We start from the raw sequence: 13,548 nt of genomic DNA on the forward strand, positions 1-13,548 counted from the left end.
CTCAGCCCTGGGTGCTGTGGGGTTGGCAGCAAAACGGGAGACAGGCTGGTGTGCAGGGAGAGAAAGGAGGGGAAGTGGGAGGAGTTGCTCTGGAGCCACTGCAACAGGTGCATCCAGGAGCCAGGCCTGTACCAGCCTCGGAATGGGGTGGAGAAGGCAAGCTGCCTGCAGGCAGTACCCGGCAGCCCACCGCCCACTGCAGAGTAAGTGGTAATGTGGGGCTTGGTCAGCAGCCACCTGGGCCTGGGCCTGCCCAGCCATCGTAGCATGGTCCAGAGGTACCCATGCATGCACGCACCCCAGTCGGAGGCCGGCCAGTACACAGCCCCCTGGTACAGAGCATCTTATCTCAGAATTTTTCCACTCTCACAAACAAGCCCCTTTCCCTGGCTCTGTAGGAGCTGTAGTTGCAGGCAGGGGAGAGGCAACAGTTGTCAGTTGAGATGAGTCATCAGGGTCACCACCAGCTTTGGCTGGGGCCCTGCAGAAGTGGTGGCTCTGGTGGGACCCAGGATCAGACCTGGCTGCTGGACTACCTGGTCACCATGGCCAAGGAGTCCCTGGTGGACTTGCAGGCCTGGTGTGCAAAGAATATCCCCCCTGAGGAGATGAGGGACCGGTATGAGGAAGACAGACATGTGGAAGCCCTTGATCAGCAGTCTGTCCTGGTGGCCAGGGCAGAGGAGGTAACAGAGGAGGACTGCCAGGTGGTGGACACCATCCTGGCCCCGGTGGTTGCCTTCATGCCACCACCTGCTGCCCTGCCCTGACTAACTCCATTTGCCCCCTGGACACTGCCCATCACCCAGCAACAGTCCACCCCCCCACCCCTGCATGGGCCTGGCCTGATGTGCAGTGGTGTCTCCATCTTCCAGGAGCCCCTGCCACAGCCCCTATCCCAAGTCCTCTGCCACCTATCCTTCCACCTGGGCCCAGGACTGCCACGTATCTTGGGTCCATGCAGCCACAAAGCAGGATCTGCCTGCAGCAGTGCCAGAGCCTCATGCGTGCCCCATTGGCCCAGTCTGCTGGCTGCAGGAGATGAATATGGGGCACACTGGCAGAGCAATGTCCACCATCACCCCTAGCTGAGCCTCCCACCTGCCAGCCTTGCCAGGATGTGAATGCCCATAGGGGTGCAGCCAGAGGGTACCCCACACCAGGTCCTTCCACCTCTGGGAGGGCACACACTCCATGCAGTGTAGCAATGTAAGTAGTCTGTACAGGGAAGAGGGTGCTTTACTGGTGGTGGGTGGGGTGGGTGGTGGAGGGGCTCTGTGGGGTGTGGGGAGGAATGGCTTTTGTTGAGGTGGGAGGGGGTAGGGGTTCTGTGTCTGTGGAGGGGAATAAAGTGCTTTTTAGAGAACTGTCTGAATTGAGTGTGGTGCTGGGGGTGTACAATGCAGCACAGGTCCATGGGCAGGTGCCCAGGTGGGCTACTGCATGGAGTGTAGGAGGAGGTGGTCAGCCGGTGCTTCTCAAACCCAGTACCCTGGCCTGCACTAGCGAGCCAGCAGCTTGACTGGGGCCTCGGAGGGGGTGGGGGGGCGGGGGACACACACTGCTATTGCTGACATTGGAACTGGTGCCTCCAGTCCCAGGAGTGCCTCTGTGCTTCCTCCACCCTGCTCTCATAGAATCATAGAAAGTTTGGTTTAAAGGGACCTCAGGATATCATCTAGTCCAACCCCTCCTCAAAGCAGTACCAGCCCCAACTATATCATCACAGCCAAAACTTTGTCTAGCTGGGTTTTGAAACCCCCCTGAGGATGGAGCTTCCACTACCTCTCTGGGTAACCTGTTCCAGTGTTTTACTATCCTCCTAGTGAGAAAATTCTTCCTAATATCTAACCTAAACTTCCCTTGCTCCTTGTTCTTTCATCTTCCACCACTGAGAATAACCTAGCTCCATCTTCTTTCAAACCCCGCCTTCAGGTAGTTGAAGACTACTATTCATTCTCCTCTCGGTCTCCTCTCTAGATTAAATAAACCCAGTGCCCCCAGTCTTTCTTCAAAAAGGCATGTCCCCCAAACCCCTCACCATTTGTTTCCCTCCACTGGACTCTCTCCAATTTGTCCACCTCCTTTTTTGTAGTGAGGGCCCCAAAACTGAACACTGTGCTCCAGATGTGGCCTTACCAGTGCTGAATAGCGGGGAGTAATTACTTCCCTTGACCTACTGGCAATACACCTACCAATGCCACCCAGTATGCTGTTAGCCTTCTTGGCAACAAGAGCACACTACTGGCTCATATTCAGCTTATTGTCCACTGTGACTTCCAGGTCCTTTTCTGCAGAGCTGCTGCCAGCCCATCAGCCCCCAGCCTGTAGTGGTACATGGGATTGTTCTGTCTGAAGTGCAGGACTTTGCACTTGTTCTTGTTGAACCTCATGAGATTCCTTTTGCCCCAATCCTCCAATTTGTCTACGTCACTTTGAATCCTAGCCCCGCCCTCTAGCATATCTACTACTCCCCTCAGCTTGGTATCATTTGCAAACTTGCTGAGGGTGCACTCTATGCCATCTTCCAGGTTGTTGATGAATACATTAAGCAAAACCAGCCCCAGGACTGACCCCCGGGGTATTATACTTGATACCAGCTACCAACTTGACATTGAGCCATTGATTACTAGTCTCTGAGCCCGATGCTTCTGCCAATTTTCTATCCACCTTACAGTCCATTCATCCAGCCCATACTTCCTTAGCTTGTCTGTGAGAATGTTGTGGGAGACCATATTGAAAGCCTTCCTAAATTCAAGGTATACCACATTTACTGGTTCCCCTGCATCCACAGAACCAGTCATCTCATCACAGAAGGCAATCAGGTTGGTCAAGCATGAATTGCCCCTGGTGAATCCTTGCTGACTGCTCCTACTCACATTATTCTCCTCCAAGTGCTTAGAACTGTTTTTCTGGAGGTTATGCTCCATGATTTTTTTCCAGGGATTCAGGTTAGGCTGACCCATCTGTAGTTCTCTGGATCCTCTTTCTCCCCTTTCTTAAATATTGGCACGATGTTTGCCCTTTTCGTGTCATCTGGGACCTCTCCTGATCACCGTGAGTTTTCAAAGATGATGATCAGAGGCTTTGCAATCACATCAGTCAATTCCCTCAGCATACCTGGGTGTATCCCATCCAGCACACATCCAGCTTTCTAAATAGTCCCCTAACCTGTTCTTTCACCACTGTTGGTTTCTCACCTCCTCCCCAAAATGATATCAGGATGATTGAAGTCCCGCATGAGAACCAGGGTCTATGATAGGGAAACTTCTGTTAGATGCTGTGAGAAAACCTCATCCATCACTTCCTCCTGGTCTTATAGTCTAGATCAGCCCCCCACCATGACATCACCCATGCTGCTCTCTCCTCTGACCCAAACCCGGAGACTTTCAACAGGCCTATCTCCAATTTCATAATGGAGCTCTGAGCAATCATATGGCTCTTTTACATACAATGCAACTCCTCCTCCTCCTCTTCTCCCTTGCCTGCCCTTCTTGAACAGTTTATACCCGTGTATGACAGTGCTCCAATCATGTAATCTATCCCACCATGGCTCTGTTATTCTGATCACATCATAGTTCCATAACTGTGCAGGGACTTCCAATTCTTCTTGCTTGCTTCCCAGGCTGTGCACACTATAGGCACCTAAGGTAACTAGTTGATTGCCCTGATTTCTCAGGAATAATGAGAACACCTCCTCTGTTGCTCCCTCCTTCTTGCTCTTCCTACAGGTCACCCACCTCCCCGCTTAGATCAGTCCTTTCATCTCCACCCCCTGGTGAACCTAATTTAAAGCCCCATGGTGAACCTAATTTAAAGCCGTTAGGTTAGCACAGCAAAGAAACTCTTCCCTCTCTTGCTGAGCTGGATCCCATCTCTTCCCAGAAATTCATCTTTTTGGAACATCATCCCATGGTCAAAGAGGGTTTATTCCTGCACTCTGAGTAAGGCTTGTATACTTTTCTAAAGAAGAGTTACTAAGAGTGAAGCTTGGCTTAGCAGGTAACTCTTTAGTAAACTCAATCAGAAAAAGGAAGCTTATAAGAAGTAGAAACTGGGACAAATCACTAGGGAAGTTATGTCTCCCCTGACAGTATCTTTGGTGATACTTGGTGATAATCTTACTGCTTCTGTTGAAGCAATGCCACAATGAAATCAAAAATGCAAGTCATGGGGTAAGAAAAACATTTTCCAAGGGGGGACTGACTCTATTGGCTAGTAATAAGGACACCCAAACTTTGAAGGGAGACCTTCAGTAGTCTGTATGTGATCAGCTCTCCCTATGACCCTCTCTCTGCTGAGGGCTCTAAAGGTGAGAGGACAAAAGTGTCAGATCCTACATTTTGTTCTCTCCTTTTCAGTTCAATCCATGAATTTTGGATTCTGAGCTGCACATTGACACTATGGATTTTCAATCCTGAGACAATGGAAGTGTCTTCCTGCAGCCCAGGCTTAGGCATGTACTCAATTGAAAAGGCAGATTTTCAAACATACTAATAAGCTTGGACTTTCCCGCTCAGTAGTTCCAGGTGGCTTCCAGATCAGTGTTCAGGCTTTCTGGATTGTCCTGTTAAGGTTCCTAGCTGTACCCATGCACTTTTTTTAGTTCCACACAGCAAATTCTGACATCAGGGACTGGAGATCAGGACTCTCCTCTGACAAGGTCTACTCTGCCCAGTGCACTGCAGAGGTATTGGTTGTATTGTTGGTCCACAAATCTGCATCTCACAGTAGGCAACTCCTTGGTTAAGAAAATAAGTAACCCTGGTAGTAAAGAACAGAACCCAGATCTCCTTCCATCCATCCTTGTGGAGTGCTCAAAACAGTAAAACACAGATGTGTGCTTTCCTCCTGGTCCCATGATTCTTGCATTGTTGGTTAACTAGTGGCCAGCTTCATCAAGAAGGGACAAGGGTAGTGTCCCCTGATCTACTCTGTAGCCTGGCTGTTAATAACTTTTTTGAGATGTGGGTTCAAATCCTATCTAAGAAGACACAGAAAAACAGATTTTCCCCTTTCCACTAACCACTAGGAGGATAAGGAAACATGGGCATCAGGACCTCTGTGAATTTCCCTTCAGAAATCCCTGAGAATCTATCCTTTGAAGGGAAATTAGGCATTGTGATTTGCTAGTAAACTGAGCTTCCTAATGAACACAATGATTTCTACCTATACACTCCAGAGAGGGACAGAAATTCAAATAAGTCCCTGGTTAACTCTAGACTTCCTCAGGCTTTTAAATTTTACTTTTAGAGGCACTTACCATGCATTCTTTGTGTAAATTACTGAGACGCTCAAACCTGAAAACTTGTTAAGCACCATGAAAGTCTGTCCATTTATTATAGAGGGATCCTAGGAAGATATTGTGGTCACACTAAACCACCTTCCATGGCACGAAGTCCGCTACTTAAGATGTGTAAATCCATCATTGCACTGAGCTACTTTAAATCCTACCCTCTCTCACAATTCACCACAGCAAAGGATATTTATGATTCAAGTACTTTCTCCAAACCTGACAGTAGATTGTAGAATACCATGAGAGATGCGGTCCAACCTAACCTAAAGGTGGAAACTGGAGTCTGAGGCCATCCTCCCGCAACTCCCTCCACAATCCATAATGACATTTATGAATTAAGTAACCAGGCTGTCTCAGAGAAATGGCTAAATTTTGAGGGAGCATCTCTGTTAGGGAATATTTTGGGGACACGCTTTAAATATGACTTTTTTTTGTCCATAGTATTTTGTTCTTAGTCTAGGTAGTAAGCAGTGCTCTGTCAGAGTATATGGATTTCAGTAAAGGCATGTGTCATTATGCTAAATTTACACTAGAGTGATGTTCATTCTCTCTACATGTGCAATTACACAAAGAAATGTGCAAGTAGGTTGTTGCAGGCTATACTGAGAAGCATTTAATACAGGGCAAAACAGAGACAAACAAAAACAAAGGGGGGAAATTTATAAAGTAGAGCGATAATGAGCTCCCAAAATATTGATGAATCTTTACTGAGTATGAAATATATTCCTCTGTACATGTCCAACGCAGAGTGATTCTGTGGGGATCTAGGTGATTAGGTGGATATACCTCTTATAAGTTGCCTGCGTGCTAAATTTGATAAAATAATTGCTTTTGCTATATGATAAGTATTTGCTTCTGTTTGCTGGTATAGATTATTATCGAGCTCATTGCAAATATTGTGTTTGTTATCTATGTGATATTGCATCTAATAATTTCTCAGTTACTATTGTAAATAATAAATGATTGTAAATAGTCATTTAGTGTGTGGTGGACCACGGGAGAGCACTCCACTGAGTGGTGGCTCCCAGCTTATAGATGAAATGGGAGTTGACCGAGACCTATTGGCACCCCAGGATCCCAACAGTTTGGACGTGGCTGTGGGTAGCACCCCCTCCAGGGTTACACTAGTTGGAGGGTTTACATTGGATTTAACTCATGCACACACTTGAACTTTCAGATCTTAACAACAAGGTTGGGTCAGACCTCCATGGGAACTTCTGACTTAAGCCACAGCTCTTCCTACTCCCTCTGAAGCTGCTGCTGGTGAGAAAAGGAGGGACTAGAGATGCCCGGTCCAAACTGGGTTTCTAATTTTCACCCTGATTATACAGGTGACATTTAGTGGTAGCACACAGGCCCTATAGCCCACAGAATAGGACTGATATATTCTGTAGTTTAGCCAAACACTTCCCCGACCTACGATACTACTAAAAACTACATTTAGGCTACAACTGAAATGTAAAAACACCTTTAAAGGTGAAAGGAAGTTCAGTCTTCATATTATATTCGGTCCCCAACCTCTCTGGAAAAGCCAATCCAGAGATATAATACTTTCACTATGTTCTTCCATAAAGCCTTATAAGGCTGGCTGGAAATGACAATTTCCTTTATTTTTTCATTCTTCATTCATTTTAATTGTCCTTATCCATCACATACTTAGTCTAATCTTCAGGTCCACACAGAAACAATACTGACAGCATCTCCATCATCTGCACAGTTTTATACAGTGGAGAACAGCTTTTATTTTTGGGGGGTTTTTTTGCAGGTGTATCACAAATTAAATCTGATCCCTCCTTGAGTACCAGTTCAAACCTCTTCCTTTGTATCAAACACCTGCCCTGGTTTCCCTGCCCAATCTGCTGTGTGCCCCACACAGAGGCTACCTCTGGTTTTGTAGATGATTAGGAGTTTTGACAATCATTTTTCAAACATATTTCTATACATCACTCTCAATCTTTGTGAGAGCAATTTTTTTTCCCATTTCATCAGTGCTCATCAGCTTCTCCAAAAGTCCCTTTGAAGTTCAAATAAACTCTTCATGTCCCTAAATCTTAGACATATATAACTGTTCTGATGAATAAAGATGGGATTGCTTGGATTAAATGATCTACCAGAGGTCATGTTCATGATGAAAACGTAGAGCTTGTGGTCAGATATCACAGAGTTAAGTGTATATTTGAGGCCTCGGTGCCATACATTATCATAGATGGCTGTAAGGTCAATAAAGGGCACTCCTGTTTTTTGCCTCATTTCAAATCCATTTTTTTTGTTAGATGTAACCAAAGTAACTTGGATAGTGGTAAGATTTTCCCAAAAGCCAGCTTGTTCTTTTGGGAGCTGGGGATCAGTGGTGCTCTCTATTCTATTCAGGTTTATGTACTCCGTGAGTTTATATGTAATGTAGAACAGTGAGATGGGTCGGTAACACTTTGGACCCTCTGATGGTTTATTGGGTTTCAGGATAGCAATGATGTCAGCTTTTCTAAAATACTAAAATCATCCCTTAAGAGTATGCATTGAATGTTCAGAGCAAATTGTTTTACAGAGAAGTCATTCCACTCCAATAACATCAAGAACATTTAAATTGTTTATTCTTTTTCTTCCGTAAGAACAACAGCAAACTTCAAATACTTCAGGGACTGGATCCCAAGTGTCACAGAGACAATGTAAAACCTTGTGCATCCCCAACATCAGCATCAGTTGCAGTGAGGAATGAATTTATTCCACAGGTAAGTTTACACAAACTTTTTTGAGACACAACTTGTTGATACACAATGGTCTAAACAGAAATAAACCCAAGCCGTCTCAGCTGATAGCTGGGTGAATTGAAGGGAAATAGTTTAAATAATTAATATTAATTAATTGAGTAAAATTGTAATAGGAAATTGTTGGAAGCTGATCTTAAAAATAAAGGCTGGGGTTATTTTTCAAAGAACCTAAGAGTAGATTTAGTCATTGCATTCACTTATATACATTACAAGACTTAGTCAAAATCAGTTCTATTGACCTAGCTTTAAGTACAGAGGAGTAGTGTGTTCCTTATAAATGTCCTGTGGTTTATGAGGGAGGAGTGCCCAAATTTTTTTTGGGGGGTGTGGGAGGGGGGAACCCATGGTTATTCTTACTATCTGCGTGTAACAGAGTAAAATCAGATGACTTCAAAGATGAGTATTCTTAGTATTTTAACCCCTGTGAGAACTGTAGTGCTAGTACATTCAAGCGGTGGCAATCTTGTTTCTCTTGGATCCACCTGTTTCCTTTGGATTCAGGCTGATGAATCACCAATGGGTTTCCTTAGAGGTGTAAGAACTATGGCACTCTGAGGAAGCGGATGGTGTTGCATAAAGAACTACACCCACAGGGACCACTGCAGTTCTTGGCAGCAAGTTTCCCAAACATGGTACAGGCAATGGTGTGGACTCCTCAGGAACTTCCATTGTGACACCCTTTCTGTTCTGGCAATTGCGGAGGGTGCCTTACTTGTGCATCCCTATTTACACCACTGGGTTTACTCATTAAGTTACGGTTATTACTGATGATTTTGTGTGAGACAGGTTTGACAAAACGGTTTGCAGGTGATAGTGTATGAATTAAATCCTTAGATGATATAAAACAGTTGGGGCCAATATCCTGGCAGTTGTGCCAGAAATTAAACCCTACATCATTCCTGAGTGCCATAGCAGTCACCCTCCCCTGCTTGATCTGCTGCTCTTCCTGCTGCCGGCTCTATATGCCACTGTTTTCCCTGCCTCTTCCCCAATGTGCTATGTACCACACATGGAGGCCTCCTGGAAGATGTGCCACAGAATGGCCACCCCTGATACGAACTGTTATACATGGTTTATTTTGAAAGAAAGAACTATAACTTTTTACATCAGCAGGAGATCTCACCCATCATCTGCCAGTCAGCCAATGCAACAAAGATTCATCATATCTTTTGATGACAATTTTATCTAGTTGGTTTTCTGATTGTCACAGATTCATAGAAATATAGGATGGAAGGGGTCATCTGATTAATCCCCTGCTCTGAGACAGGACAAAATATACTTATCACTTAACATTGTTTCTTGAACCTGTTTTCGAAAAACCTCCAGAAAGAGGGGATATTACAGCTTCATTTGGTAACCTGTACCAGTCATCCATTTTTATAATTAGCACATTTTCCTTCCTATCTAACCTTGATCTTCATTGCTGCAAATCAAGCCAATTACCTCTTAGTCTACCTTTAATGACCATGGGTGTGTGAAGCATATGTGTTCATAGCTCTCTTTATAGTTGCTGTTGGCATATTTGAAGTCTGTTATATCTACCTTCAGTCTTCTATTTTCTAGATGAAAAGAACCAATTTCCTTCATATTTTCCTCACTGATCACCTTTTCTTAACATCTCATAATTCTTGTTATTCCCCCTCAGGACTATCTACATAGCGTATGCATTTTTCTTAAAGTGAGATGCCCAAAACTGGACACAGGTCAGCCATTCCCAACCCAAGTGGAGAAGAATAATTACTACCTGTAATTATGATATATCAGCTGTGTCTACACAAGATGCTGAGCGTGCAGTCATTAATGCACAGTCATTTTGTACTTGTATAAGCAAGATTTAATCCTTGGTAGCATCACCAAGCAGCTTTAAGGTGAAGCTGACTGCACAGTAGCTCATTACTACTGCACAGCAGTGTTGGGTCATGCTTCATGCCATGTAACACTACTGCATACTAGTAACAAGCTACTGTACAGTCAGCATCACATGTAGACACAGCCACCTTGTAATATATTCCATAATGACAGTTTGTCTTGTTTGTAGACACATCACATAAAATACTTGGTTTATGAACCACTATAGCCCCAAATCCTTTCCTTCCACTGCTGCCTAGATGGTTATTTCTCATTTGATATTTCTGCATTCACTTTCCCTTTCTTTCTGAAGGTTTCTCACTCGTTTCCAAATTTTCCTTCCTATCTAACCTTGATCTTCATTGCTGCAAATCAAGCCGATTACCTCATAGTCTACCCTTAATGACCACTGGCATGCAAGGCATAGCTCTCTTTATAGTTGCTGTTGGCATATTTGAAGTCTGTTATATCTACCTTCAGTCTTCTATTTTCTAGATGAAAGGAACCCATTTCCTTCATATTTTCCTCACTGATCACCTTTTCTTAACATCTCATGATTCTTGTTATTCCCCCTCTGGACTATCTCCATAGCGTATACATTTTTCTTAAAGTGAGATGCCCAAAATTGGACACAGGTCAGGCATTCCCAACCCAAGTAGAGTGGAATAATTATTACCTGTAATTATGATGTATCAGCCGTGTCTACACAAGATGCTGTGTGCAGTCATTACTGCACAGTCATTTTGTACCTGTACAAGCAAGTACGAAATGACTGTGCAGTACCCAAATTTAATGCTTAGTAGCATCACCAAGCAGCTTTAAGGTGAAGCTGACTGCACAGTAGCTCATTACTACTGCACAGCAGTGTTGGGTCATGCTTCATGCCATGTAACACTACTGCATACTAGTAACAAGCTACTGTACAGTCAGCATCACATGTAGACACAGCCACCTTGTAATATATTCCATAATGACAGTTTGTCTTGTTTATAGACACATCACATAAAATACTCAGTTTAGGAACCACTATAATCCCACATCCTTTCCTTCCACTGCTGCCTAGATGGTTATTTCTCATTTGATATTTCTGCATTCACTTTCCCTTTCTTTCTGAAGGTTTCTCACTCATTCCAATCTAAATTTATCCTCCCATTCCTGCCGCTTTAGAAAAATTTAGTCCTTTTTTCACTTACTCTCATCTCTTTTTCATAAGGGGAAATTCCATTTTTGGGATTACATACATAGCTTTGAATGGTCTCACAAGCATTTTTGTTATGGACAGGCATGAGCTAAGCTGTTGCATTTCTCTCTCTGATCAGTGATACAGAGAAAGTTGGTAAAATCTTTACTAAATCCCTCTGTGTTGTCTTTACAGGGAGGTATATAATTCCTCTGTGTGTCTCTTACCTACCAAAATCATTATTGCTTTGACTTCCTGTGCTGAAGAAATGCCCAGTGGAAACCAGACTACAGTGACTGAGTTTATTCTCTTTGGTTTCACCAGTAGTCCTGAGATGGAGGTGGCCCTGTTTGTGCTGTTTCTCATCATCTATATTAGCACTTTGGTGGGGAACACTGGCATCATCATTCTAATCCAGAGTGACTCCTACCTTCACACCCCCATGTATTATTTCCTCTCCAACCTGTCCTTCTTGGACCTTTGCTACTCCTCTGCAATTGCTCCCAAGATGCTGGCAAACTTCTTGTCCCACAGCAAGACCATTTCCTTTGCTGGCTGTGCAACACAAATGTTTCTTTTTGCTGCCTTTGCAGATGCTGAGTGTCTCGTTCTGGCTGCAATGGCATACGGCCGTTACATGGCCATCTGTAACCCACTACTCTATACAGCTGTCATGTCTCAGAGAGTCTGCATCTCACTGGTAGCAGGAGCTTACATCAGTGGTAGTATGAGCTCATTGGTACACACTTGTTTTACATTCACGCTATCGTTCTGTGGCTCCAATGTCATCAACCATTTCTTCTGTGACATCCCCCCACTGCTAGCACTTTCCTGCTCCAACACTCATATCAATGAAATCCTTCTCTTTGCCTTGTGTGGCTTCATTCAAACCAGCACCTTTGTGATCATCCTTGTTTCCTACGCTTACATCCTCTTTGCCATCCTGAGAATCCGCTCTGCCGAGAACAGGCACAAGGCCTTCTCCACTTGCACCTCCCACATGACAGCCGTCACCTTGTTTTATGGAACACTTCTATTCATGTATTTACGGCCCAGCTCTAGTTATGCCTTGGACACAGACAAAGTGGTCTCTGTATTTTATACTGTGGTCTTTCCCATGTTGAACCCCCTGATCTACAGCCTGAGGAACAAGGAAGTAAAGGATGCCCTAAGGAGAACATTAGAGAGGAAAGTGTTTTCACAGTGACATGACTGGGGCAGAAAAGGAAATGGGAAGAGGCCCTCTGGTGCACTGCACAGCAAATTTGCAAAGTGTTTTAAAGAAGGTCATAATCCACACTGCTAATTTGGGCAGAGGTACTTGGGCTCTATGTATTTAAATTTACAGCACTAGAAGCTTCCCTGGATTAGGAATGATTTTAGTGGGCTAGGCACTCTGATTTCACATTGGATCCAATTCATTTCATTGCATGACTATGTATCAAAAGCTGGAATTGTTTTCAGTCTCTGCTTTCATCCGCACTGGGGATCCATGCCAGCGTCTCCTCACTGCCACTGCCGCCCCATGCAGCCCCGGATCTCTGCTCCCTGTGGAGCCAGGTAGCACGGCAAGGACCAGCACTGCCCTGCCATGCAACCTGGCTCTGCAGAGAGCAGAGATCCATGCCAGGGTCTCCTCACACTGCAGCCCAACCTGTGCAGTCCAGCATCACTGGGCCAGCAGGAGATGGGCAGCTGTGGTGAGGAGACCCCCGGCATTGATCTCTGCTCCCTGTGGAGCCAAGTCATGCAGCAGGGCAGAAGTATGAAGCTGTTTCCCTGAAAGCCTGTCTCCGCAACATTTCCAAAACATTTTGGATGCCTTGTTCATTTCAGAGATGTTTCTGAGCCTTCTGTTTCAATTCAGATTTCGTGTTTTGGGCACTGAAACGGCACAAAACACCTCCAAAATGTCACACAGCCCTAATACCCATGTAAACTCTGAAAATGAAACCATGAAAGTATTTTGTTTCCAGATCCTGAGTCAAAACCCCAGTTTGTATAATCCAGTCTGTTCATTGTGACCAGTACTTCGTTCCTAGATGTTTAGAAGCAGGCATACGATAAAACACACAGAATCTAGAGATCACATACTGGACTTATGGGATTGCCTCTCTTTGTCTCTTTATTTTTTATCAAATAGCAATGAGGCTATGGACAGATGTTCTTGTCCCAGGAGAAAATGTTTTCTCCCATGACAAAGTGTGATCATTTAGACTTGCAGGGGCAGAGGCTTCCCCTGGGCCTTGAAAGTGTTGTGCAGCAAGCATGCAGAGACCACAAAGCAAGGCATGTTGCACTGACTGGTGTCCACACTTGTCCTCACTCACCTCCAGCAAGCCTTGAGATGCCCAAAGGCACACTTCACAATCACTTTGCAGCTGCTGAGCTGGTACTTAAACAGTTACTTCCAGGTAATCAGCGAATGGCTTTATCAGCCAGGGTTGCAGTGGGTA

At 44.7% G+C, this 13,548-nt stretch overlaps 1 protein-coding gene across 2 annotated transcripts; it reads left to right on the plus strand.

The window, feature by feature from the left end:
* The first annotated feature begins 8,415 nt into the window (after window positions 1–8,415).
* LOC102375234 (olfactory receptor 5AS1-like) lies at window positions 8,416–12,299 on the plus strand. Of its 2 annotated transcripts, none has more exons than XM_006032228.2 (2): window positions 8,416–8,473; window positions 11,359–12,299. In XM_006032228.2, exons 1-2 carry the CDS (start codon window positions 8,449–8,451, stop codon window positions 12,297–12,299), a joined length of 966 nt encoding a protein of 321 aa, XP_006032290.2. In that variant the 5' UTR covers window positions 8,416–8,448. The 2 variants fall into 2 exon arrangements, with proteins under 2 accessions (XP_006032290.2, XP_025069681.1); XM_025213896.1 differs by lacking the exon at window positions 8,416–8,473 and adding an exon at window positions 8,496–8,505 and having other exon boundaries at window positions 11,386–12,299.
* Window positions 12,300–13,548: the final 1,249 nt, after the last annotated feature.

The sequence above is a fragment of the Alligator sinensis genome, unplaced genomic scaffold, assembly GCF_000455745.1.
Source record: "Alligator sinensis unplaced genomic scaffold, ASM45574v1 scaffold1_1, whole genome shotgun sequence".
NCBI lineage: Eukaryota > Metazoa > Chordata > Crocodylia > Alligatoridae > Alligator > Alligator sinensis.